This window comes from Teleopsis dalmanni, chromosome 2 (assembly GCF_002237135.1).
Source record: "Teleopsis dalmanni isolate 2A chromosome 2, ASM223713v2, whole genome shotgun sequence".
Taxonomy (NCBI): Eukaryota; Metazoa; Arthropoda; class Insecta; order Diptera; family Diopsidae; genus Teleopsis; species Teleopsis dalmanni.
In genome coordinates, this window is record NC_051847.1 from 202,610,616 (window position 1) to 202,622,371 (window position 11,756).

The following is an 11,756-nucleotide window of genomic DNA, read 5'->3' on the forward strand; positions in this document are numbered from 1 at the left end:
CCTCAAAGCATTTAAAATATTAAAATTAATAGTTTAGCATCAAAATAAGAAAAAAAGATGGAAAAAATTGTAGCTGGTTTCCATGCAATCCACCTGTGCTCATAAAGTGCCAAAAACATGCATAGTGGCACAGTGGTTTAGGGTTGCACGGCAGGATACATGCACACAATTGCACTTAACGCTTACGCAGTTAAGGCTTCAGCACGCTTTGGGCGCAATTGTATGTGCCGTGCCAGGACCTGCAGGAAAACCTTTGCCTGCAATGGCAACAATGTAAATTTTGCATTAAGCTTTTAATTGTGTATGTAATGGTCGGGTGTGATGGGTGCAATGGTTGCGATGGTTGTGATAACAAACCAGCAATCCACCATTTGTCGAGGCGACAATGCAAATGGACAAAAATTCTTTGAGTGTAAAATTACAACCGAAAAGCGTAATAAAAATATGTGAAGTTACAGAAGTCATAGTGCATAGCAAGTTGATATAGAAATACACAAACAAAAAAGTCGTTATAAATGGCATAACATTAACTGCAAAGTCAGCAGCAGCAGCAGCAGTATCAGCAATAAGAGCAGTCCGTGTGATTTGAGTGGAACCAAGCGTACTCAGTTATAAAGAATGGTGTTCCAATGCACAGCAGTAATGCTGCAGTTGCTGGCTGTATGACCAGCCAGCAATTTACCTGGATGCAAATTGTGATGAGGGAATTATGTGCCATTTAAGTACCCCATTTTTAGCTGAGTAATAAAAGTGCAAAATTGTGCATTTTAATTAAAGGAAAAGTTTCGGTTTTGACATTTAATACCGAAGAAATGCAAATTATATATTGTAAATTTCATTGGCAAAAACTCCTTTTGGACACTTATAATCAACCGTTAATGTAATGAGAGCATAAAGTATAATGTGACGGTTGATTTTTAGTTCTTATAAAATTAATATTTGCTTAAAAATGTCTCAAAAACTTCAGTAAGTTAGCTCTTCTAACAGCTGTCTATTATTTTCATTATTCACATATACATTTTGGTTAACATTAAAGTATTTTATTCAGTTTAGAGGTAATATTGAAGTTAGAGTTAATAAAACTGCAATATAAAACCGTGCTATTTAGTCGAGAGAGGATTGTGTCTAAATATGTAAACAGCAAATATAGGTAAATAGGATAGCTTGGTTTAGGTAAGGTTAACATGGTGATCCTAGAAATTAAGTGAGAACAACTGAACAGTTTTTGGGGAAAGCATGAATAGTTTTAAAACGTTTCGGAGCTTTTATCAAGCCAAAGATGCTTCTTTAAAGAAACGTCTTATAAATCGCATAAGTCTAAATAGCAAGTCTCATTAGTGTTTACTCTACACTAGGTAAGTGCTAAAGAATGAAAAAGCAAGCATAAAACAATTAGTTTATTTAAATTCAGTTTAATATTAAAATTTAATAGCTATATTAACATAAATTGATGAATGGAAAACTGTGATTACACTTTTATTTGGGTTTAAAATTTGATTTAACTTTTTGTACATTTAAGTTAATATCTATATGTTACTATACGTTATTCTCCATTTAATTCATTTGCAATTAAAAAAATTGTCTTTTTAATAGGATGAATACAAAAATAAAAATAAGCTTTTGCTTAAAATTTGAACTCAAAGCACTCACTATAATACTTATATTCATATATGAATATATCAACAAAAAACTAATTAAAAGCATTCCCATCTACGATAATTTTATTGCCACAAAAAAACAGTATATCCTTTTTAGAGAAATTCGTAATTTTTATTTCAGTCTAATTATTATCAAATAAAATTTTTTGTGTAAAAATAGCTTAAAAACCAAAAGATACTTACAGAAGTACAAAAATATTATACATTTCCACCACGATTGCCATTTCGATTGAATTTTTAATTAGGTACTTCCGTGCGTATACGTAACAATAATAAAATAAAAAATTTATAAAGTAATTTCCAGCAAATATAAATTGAAATTGGATTAAATTTAATTCCTGTGAAATTGTAAAAATATTGTGCTCTATGATGATTTTAACTTCGTTTCCTTTGTAAGCCACATAATATTTTATTGTAATTTTAATTTGTTTTTTTTTTTGAAGTCATTAATATTGGAATTTCTGTAAGTCGTACCTGTAGTTTTTATTGCATTGTAATTGTTATAAGTTTTACAGTATCTTTATGCCTTTTTCATATCCTGTTGCTTTATCTTTTTATCTGTTCTTTAAGGCATTAACACAATTGGATATGCGTTGGCAATTTAATTGAATTTACTTTAACAGCAATTTACTTAAGCTGTTTTTGATAGTATGTTACAGGCGCTTTAAAGGATATGAGTTTCATTATTCTTTTCGAAACAGAATTCCTTTAAAAACAAGAAATGAACAATTATTTATGAGTATAAACTAATTATTGACTTAAGTTTTTCTATTATTGCTTGGGAGGAATTTATTTTAAATATTTAAAACAACGTAAAGAAAGTGTGTTATATATACATAAAGTTTATATGCATATAAATCGATATATTTTATATACAGCTTCATGTGGAGGTTACTTATTCAATTAAAGATACATTGCTAATTTTTAATCATTACTTTTAAAAGTTAAGTATTAAAAACATAAACAGCACATGCGTTTAGGCCTCCTCACATCCTTTTTGGCTAAAATTTTATCTACGAGGTCCTTTTTATATAAAAAATCCTGTGTCTCGGGAATATATTTTTAAATTTTTTTCCTGAAAATTATACAACGATAGGGTTTTGAAAGTTTGATTTTATGTTCAATTTTCTAATAGACGTATCTCAGCAATATAAGTAATAAAAACCTACAATTAATTGCAAAGAAAAGATAATAAATAAAAAGTTTTGGAAAATAAAATAAATAATTAACATTTTTTATATTAAGTACCAATATTAACAGTTAAATGAAACAGAAAAAATGTATATGAAAATAAAATTTCAACTTTTTTTTTTATTTAGATTAAAATTTCAATTTTATTTAAAAATATTAATCCACGGAATGATATTAGTTTTATATCAAATTATAATATCGTTAAAATGAACTCCGAAAACTATGCTTTAAAATATTAGTTTTTCATCACTGATTTCTATCGGTCACATACGCATGAGTTTGATGTAAGGTACGTGTTTAATTAATTTGTTAAAAATATTTCTGAAAATAGTACTATTCTAAATATTTTAGTTTGCAAGTAGAATTAACTGTTTATTGAAAATAAAATATAAGAAGTACATAATTTTTAATGGTATATATAATTTAAAATTTACTTTAATAAAAAATTTACACTTATGATAAGTGTAAACTGCATGTTAAATAATTTATAAAAAATACTTCCAAAATAATATCTTGAAAATAAGTACTTTAAAGTAAAATTTAATGACTACTTAATTGGAAAAAATTAGAAATAGAATTGAAAAATTAAAATATTTTGAACCTAAATTAATAGAAATGTAATACGCAATATGAGAATTATATATTAAATTTTTTTTAAAAATTTTTTTAAAACTTTTGTTATGTTTAAAAAATAAACATAAAAAACAACTCAAATCAGAGAAGTTGAGGTTATACACAGTTGTATTTATAATAGAATAACTCATATAAATTTTTTATTTTTAGTTAATTTATGACATGTTAGATATTTTTGATTTAATTTAAAATATGTTAAATATTAGTAATATTCAAATCATAAAATCATTAACTTTTGTGTTCAATTTCATGAACCATTCAGTTTATTATTTAGCAAATTTAAAGAACTTCGAGGCTAAAGAAATAGTTGTATCAAATAAATACTTTCAGTTAAAGCAAAAGTGTTTGTTTAAATTTAAAATATTGTGCATTAAAAGAACTGTTGGACTGTGCCAAAAAAAATTACTTTTCGGTACATTAAGTAAATGGGTTAGATTTCATAAGATCTTAACTTGCAACTAATTTCAAATAGTTAGTCGCAAAAGTGCGCTTATGTGTAGAGTGCATAAATCCAAAAGCATTAAAGTCCTTTTTCGCATTATGCAGAAATTAAAAAGCAAAAAAGTGAAGTGATAAATAAACGCTTTTATAATGTTCTTAATTTTAAACGCAGCAAAAGTTAAAAACGAATTTTTAATAACAAAAAAAAGTTCACATATGCATGCGCTAATATGCAGTTGCTTTTTATTATGCAAACATGCATGTGAGTATCTCGTATCTTGTATCTAGTATCTTGGCGTAATTCGAAGTCGTAAGTAACACCAACAACAGCGGCTGTTAAAATTTTTGTGCATATTTTTTAATTGTTTGAAAAGCTTTTTATGCTTTTCCATGTTTAAAATGCTGAAAATTGCATTGTTACATTTAAATTCGCATGTATTCGCATATATTCGCACATTCGCACATTCGTATGAAGTCATTTGTTGCGCTGTGTTTATACTACTGTAAGTGTGCGTGTGTGCATAACCATACAGACACGTACACTTAAAATCGTGTTAACAAATACACTTGCATAAACACATAATTTCTAGTATTTAACTTAAATAAACAGTGTGTAAAACATTTTATTGCTAGCAACGTATTTGCATTTCCGTCGCACACACACACACACACATACCCAAACGCAGAAACAAACATAAACGCATGCATGCACGTACTTTGGCTCACTCATATTCACTCTCAGACAGAATCTGTTAAGTAACATTTTCACACAAACACTAACAAAAGAACGAACTCATTTTCTTTATTCATTTGTACTTCCATTCGCATAAGGCGTGCATAAATATCAGCATGCATATGTCACTGCTATGAGTAATGTCGGTGCATGTGAGTGTGATTGAGAAGCGAGCTTTCTTTAATTTTTCTTTTTGTCCTTTACTTGTTTGTTGTTATTTTTGTTTTTTTTTTGCTTTGTCTGTAAACAATGAAAAGTGCAGTCATGTTTACAAAATGTTGAATACACATAAAAATGTAAAAGTGTTAACAGCTTCCGTCTTTGTTGTAACATTCGCTTCGCTGCGAATGTTATTGCTTTAAATACTTTATTTCCCACACTTGTCTTGTATTTTTTGTTTTTGTTTTTGTGTTTGTTTCTGTTTGTTTTTTATTAATAAAAATTTAATTACAACATAAGTTTTTGAATTACTTGAAGTGGTGAGATTGTGTGTTTCAATTATAAATTACATCAAATAGAATATGTATAACTTATTTTTAAGTTAAAAATTGCTTATAGCAAAATTTTACTTAAAAACTTTTTACATAAAGAAATTTTGGATGAAATGAGTTATGGCATGAAGCTGACAAATATTGGATAATCGCTTAACTATGGAAGTTTATAATAGATATGAAATAATGGATCTATTCATATTATGGATCTATAAATCTATTATAATTTGTTGAAATAATATTATTTTTGAACTAATAAAGTATGTGGTTTGAATATATTCCTTAATTCTGACACCACTGCTGCTGCCTGTGCACGGAGTTAATCGAGATCTAGATGATATCGATGAATTGTACTATAATATTTTTGTAATATTAGTACTGTAGTAATATAAGTATTATTATAATTAGATTTATATAAGTATTATTGTAATTAGATTTAAGAGATATTAGACTTAAGAGGTTGTAAATAGATTTAAGAGAGTGTATTTGTATTTGCTATTTTGTAAGCAGCAAATATAGCTGCAAGCAAGTACAAAGAAGTTGAACAAGTTAGTAATAAATGGTGATAAACAACGCAAAGAAGTTTGTAATTACTCCCTACAGTACCAAAAATGCAGGTTTAGATTTTGACGGTTACACGCGCATTAAGAACTCATGTCACAATAAATTGATCACTTTGCTATTATAATTGGTATACAATCGACACAAAGATAGTGCGTCTCAATGTTGAACTTCTTGGCCTTTTTTAGAATAGAACAAATAACTATATTAATAGATAAACATGGAAGCTATCGAAAGAAAAATAAAAACAAGAATATGGAATTGAAGTTGAATAGAACGCATCTTACGTAAGCTTTAGAAGAATATAGGTAAAATGGCGCTTAAATGAAACCTTGCAAGGTTTACGAAGAAAAGGTTGCCCATCTACCACTTATTTGCGCGCAGTGTGTGTATGAAGTGGCCAGAGAAGAGGCAACTGAACTGAAAAGAAATACTTAACGTGAATTATTAAAATTGGAAAGGCTTTATTACTGATTGAAAACTTGAATAAGAGCAATCCCAGAAGTTTATCTTATAAGATAAGATATGGAATATAAATGTCATCTTATACTCATAAGATTCTTATTATTTTTTTATGAGCAATAAATTTTTAGTTTTAATTAATTTTTAATATTTTATTAATTTCTTATTTTTATTTAATATTTATTTTATTTATAAGGGCTTTAGTTATTTTTGAGATTTATTGACAAAAATGCATTTTTTTTATTACAAAAACAAAAATATTCAATTATTATTTTTATTTTTATTATTCTTAGAGCTAAAAATCAGAATTAAACTTCGTTGATTATTGTATGTGACCTTGTTTTGGTTTGATTTAGAGTACTGACCATTATGAAGCAGTATTAAAACTCTTTTTAACGAATCTTCAACTAAGATTTAGGAATCACATTTTTACACAATCACTTTCAAATTCTCCGAAATAATTCTTTCCCTCTGAGAAGGACAATTAGAATTTGGATAAATTATTTCGGTGACCTATGATATTTTATGGAAATTGCAAGTTAAGTGTTAAAATTGTAATGATTGGTAAATTTCAGCAACGTCAACTGAATGTATAGAAGAATATGAGCACCTAAGAGTTAAAAAATGTAGAAGAAATAATAAAAATGAAAATAAAAAATTGAATTGAATTCCTAACATCGATAAAAAAAAAATTAAAAAAAAAATAGAAATCGCAAGCAAAGAAATAAATTCCAAACCTAGTCCAAAAAAAAAAAAACCGAAGAAATTGAGAAAAAATTCAAATAAAATGTAAAGTGCAGAGTTTTGCAGCTCGTAGATTTTCAACAGCTTTTGATATAATTTTTCTACTTTTTATGCTCACAAACTGTAAAAGTTCACATTTAATGGAAATGCACTCAGTGCATGGAAAAGTGCACGGAAAAGTTTGGACTAAGCTGAAGATAAATACACATAATCTAAGTTTGGATTTTTCTATTTTCTATTTTCTTTGCTGTCTGCGGTCGGAGGAAGAGTTAAAAACATATTGGTGAAAAATGTTTTCTTATTGGATTTACATTTTGACAGCAAAATACTTATTTGTGAAAAGTTTGCTATTTACTTTTTCACATTTAAATAAGTTTTCCTATTCCACCAAACAAAAAAAAAAGCATTTGTAATTTTTTTTTAAATTTTTTGAACTATTTTGTTTTTCAGCAAAGTCGTAAATTTTTTTAGGCAGATTATATGTGAGTTGGTGTTGACCAATGAAATCTCAAATAAAAAAACAAATTAAGAATATGAAATAGTTGAGTAGAATTTTTTGTTGAAAGAAGTAGAGTGTATGTAAATTTGATGATCCCCCAAAAAAGAATGTGAGTATATCTAAAACTATGTAAAGTTCAAAAATTTGAGAAGATGCTTAAAAAATTTAAAAAGAAAATGATCAGGAATGCTAACATTCGTACTTTGAATTTGAATCATATAACTTTTTTTAAATGAAATCATTATATCACATAAAAGTAATTAAAGCTACATAGATAAGTTCAGAAAATTTCTTAAAATTATTCAAATATCAATGAAATAATATATATAATCATAGAAAGCGTCAACATTCACTTTAATCCTTTTAAGTTTTCGCTTCGACTATACAAACTAAAATAATCCTTTTTACACACACACACACACACACAGACATGTATAATGCATTAACAGCAGCAGAAATATCCTTAACATATATCCTTGCACACGTACAAGGACGGCAAAAGTATTTTGTTCGCTTAAGCTCACATTAATAAGGACATGATTCCATATTATTTTTATTTATTAATTGTGAATTCAAAACGCATTTTATGAACATATGCTACCAATTATATCCTTTATTATGGCGTTTATTTGCTTGTATTAATAACACAAGAATGACGTTTCATTTCCCGTTGTTCCTAGCCAACCAGCATCCAACCAGGACTAACACACATCACTAACACACGCACACACACATCACTAACACACGCACACACACTCACTCACATCAACACAAATAGATACCAGCAAGGGAATAAAGTTTGCAACTAATTCGCACAAATTTTCTAATCCTTAAACAGGAAGGCAAACAGCATTTTCTGTTGCTTTTGTTATGATATTAGTAATGCTTTTGGCCCCGTGCTCACAAAATGCCTCTTCATCACTTAATTAATCTTAAAATTCATCAGTCGTTGAAGCATTAATCTTTGTTAGAGGACGATGTTTTGTAAGCTTTGTCCAATAAATACACGAGCTACGCTGAGCTGTACAGATCCTTTCGCAAATACCGTTTTCGCATATAAATAAAGACACCGCTCATGTGAGCTCTGCATGTGTAGCTTGAATGGTATTTATTATGCATATAATCCGCAAATAGAAGCTTTAAATTTCATATATGCATGGGTTGGCATATCAAAGGATACGCATTAGCGTAAACACAAGTTTGGTATGGACAAAGTTGGTTCTTCTATTTATTTCCAACAAATTAATAGTTTTAAATAAGTTGAAATAAGTTTTGTAATCTGCTTTGTGAGTAAAGGTGAGCATAATTAAATTAAATCAATTCCTTTCCAATAAAAGGACGAGGTAGCGTTGTAGTACAAATAATGTTATATTAAATTACGTGGACTTTATATATATGAAACCCTTCTTTAAATGTACTACTCGTCGTATGACTAGAATAAGTAATCACATATAAATAAATTTTAACAAAAAAAGTATATATTATACATAATAAAATATATAAAAAAAATATATATTTATTATTTATTTCTATTTGAGCCAGTGCGCTTAACTCGTGGTATTTTTAAAACCCCTCTTTACGCCTTGACTGGATTATTGTTTATCACTTCATCAGAATAAGCAATAATTGACCTCAGATCTGCATACCTCCCCGAGCAGCCTGTAACCATTCTGAAATTTGATAACGCGGTGTTGGTAAGTCTGTCAGTTTGCAGTCTGTCGTAATAATGGTTTATTGCCATTTAATGCATTAAATTTCATTGTACATATTTACCTATAAATACCTATAAACACAGATTGGTACTGTAATGATGATTAAGAAATTCTAAATCAATATTTCCCTCAATTTTGTAATATTTGTGTGACAAATTATTTATAACCGATTATAGTTTAGATCACTATTTCTTTGAAATATTTTTTTATCAAAAATCATTATAAATAAAAATAAATTGTTAGAAAAAAAACATAAGTAATAAGAATAGTAAATTTCATTAAATTTAAGCGATTATCTAACATAATCGCAAAATGCAATAGCAGAAAAGTACACAATATTTACATATATTTAAAAATTTTTGAAAAGTTATAGAATATTTAATGCAAAATATTCCCTACCTCCAAAAAAGGCTTAACTTAATTTTACCAAAATGCAGAACGGAATTATACAGCTAATGAATCTTTTGAGCAATTCGCCCCCATCTATTAGTATCACAAGTGACTTAAATATATCAGATACTAGCTCAAGTGACTTTAATATATCGGAAGTTGGCGATTATGATTGGCTCAATGCCTCTGATATAGAATACGAGTTTGACGACTTAGATAATATTGAACTTAATATTAATATCGAGGATGTATTAGACTACTTTTTCTTAGTAATGAATAAACATGGCGAAAATGCAACACTATATTTAAGTCTTATGGAAATTTTGGAGTATGTATGCTTGAATAAATAAATAAATGTCTATATAAATTTTTAACAATATTAATATCTCTAGAACTTTAAAGAAACAACGGGGCGGGTTAGATGATGTGCATAATGCAATATTAAAATTTGTTTACAAGCAGATTCGTATGGAACGTATGCTGGGTACTCCTGAACTATCAGAGAACGGTGAGTTATTCATGAAGGTACACTTTATAATAAAGAAGATACTAGACTTGTGTCTTGTATCTTTATTCGACTTGCAGTGATTTCGTGCTCGATTTCGAGCACCTAAAAATGCTAAGAAGTCCGTCTTGTTAATCATCATTATAAAACTTTAACTATTAAATCACACAACCTTGAATTTTTATAAATATAACAGATTATATATTCTATTGAAATGATAAGTGACTAATATTAATTATATTTTAAATTTACTATGTTCGAGTCAATTCAATTATCAATATCTCAATTATTCAATATCTCTTTTACAGCACAAAATCCAGATTTACGAAGTTTCTTGAATTGGTGTACATTTCAAACGGTCATCCAAATATACAGGGAGCCAATAATAATAAGAACACAGCCAAATGCCAACATAAATATAGTTGAACAGGTGATATCACAATTTTCTAAAAAATAAAAATACCTAACTCACTGTTTTTATTTAGCCTAATAAATGTTCCGATATATCGACTTCGTATGAGGAAAATTTTAATAATCTTTTTTCAAACTTCATGTCCAATCTTTCTGTCTGTTTTGATAATTTTGAAAGCAAAATGCGTCGTGTAACTGAGAGACACAAAAATTTGGAACAAAGGGTAGCATCTTTTGGAAAAAGATTGGAGGAAAGTAGAACAGAATACCTCAAGTTTTATAATAAAGCAACAACACCAAATGTAGAACTTTTAAAAAAGATAAACGTAAGTGAAAAGAGTTTATATTAAATAACCTTAATAATAATCTAATTATCTCAATATTTTTTTTAAGCATGCTTTAGAGAAAAATACTGAACAAGTGGCTGAAAATGTAAAAAATGAGAATTCTGATATTTCTCCGGTCAGCGACGAGCAAGTATCAATTCCAGCGCCTATTGGAGTTTCCGCTACTAAACCAAGTAGGATTCCACTGCTACGCAATCCGTATCCGGGTTACCATAAGAACCTTAACCTGAATAACCACCGTTAGTATCTATAACACAATAGGGAGTATATATATAAATTTCGGTATCAATTTATATATCTATTTTGAGAAAACTAAATTCCGTATTTATTTGAAATGTGCAGTTAATTGGATTACTTGTAATTGATATAAACAGAAATGTTATTTCCGCGTATATATTTTTACTTTACTTCAATAAATTATTTGTTCTCAATTGATTAGATTTAAATTAAAGATTTATTATTTTGAGCATAACTGCAGAAGTTGGTTGATTGATTGCAGAGACTGGTCAGCAGTTTTCACATTCCTCGCAAGAAACCTCAGATATAAAAAAAACAAAAACTATAATGCATTCCATCGAATTTAGATAATTTGACAGATCTTTTGTCCTTACCGATGAACTGTCTAACAAATTGTTACAAAACTATATTTCTCTAAACATTCACACGAACAATTCTTATTAATTTTTCCTGAAGGAATTTCACAACTTCTGTAATGAGTATTCCGAGAAATGCAAAGTTTCCCTGCATAGGCTTATATACACCAGTGAACAGACAGAGCTGCAGACAGAGTCTTACTGTAATCGGTCCGTCTTAACTAGGAAGTTATACATGACCGTAGTGTCTTCTATATGCTATTGGCAGGTTGAAGAAAGTAGTGGTAAGTACTTCTCTCAACAATCTTGAGGAGAACATCCCTAGCTTGGGTACTCCTAGGGAAATATGTAGGCAAGCATAAAGGTGAACCAAACCGTCTGCTTT

The 11,756-nt window shown here is 28.4% G+C and overlaps 1 protein-coding gene across 1 annotated transcript; it reads left to right on the forward strand.

Moving 5' to 3' along the window:
• The first annotated feature begins 9,384 nt into the window (after positions 1 to 9,384).
• Positions 9,385 to 11,186, forward strand: LOC119681889. Its single transcript, XM_038095192.1, has 5 exons — positions 9,385 to 9,843; positions 9,908 to 10,023; positions 10,329 to 10,450; positions 10,506 to 10,757; positions 10,825 to 11,186. Exons 1-5 carry the CDS (start codon positions 9,557 to 9,559, stop codon positions 11,020 to 11,022), a joined length of 975 nt encoding a protein of 324 aa, XP_037951120.1. The 5' UTR covers positions 9,385 to 9,556; the 3' UTR covers positions 11,023 to 11,186.
• The last annotated feature ends 570 nt before the right edge of the window (positions 11,187 to 11,756 follow it).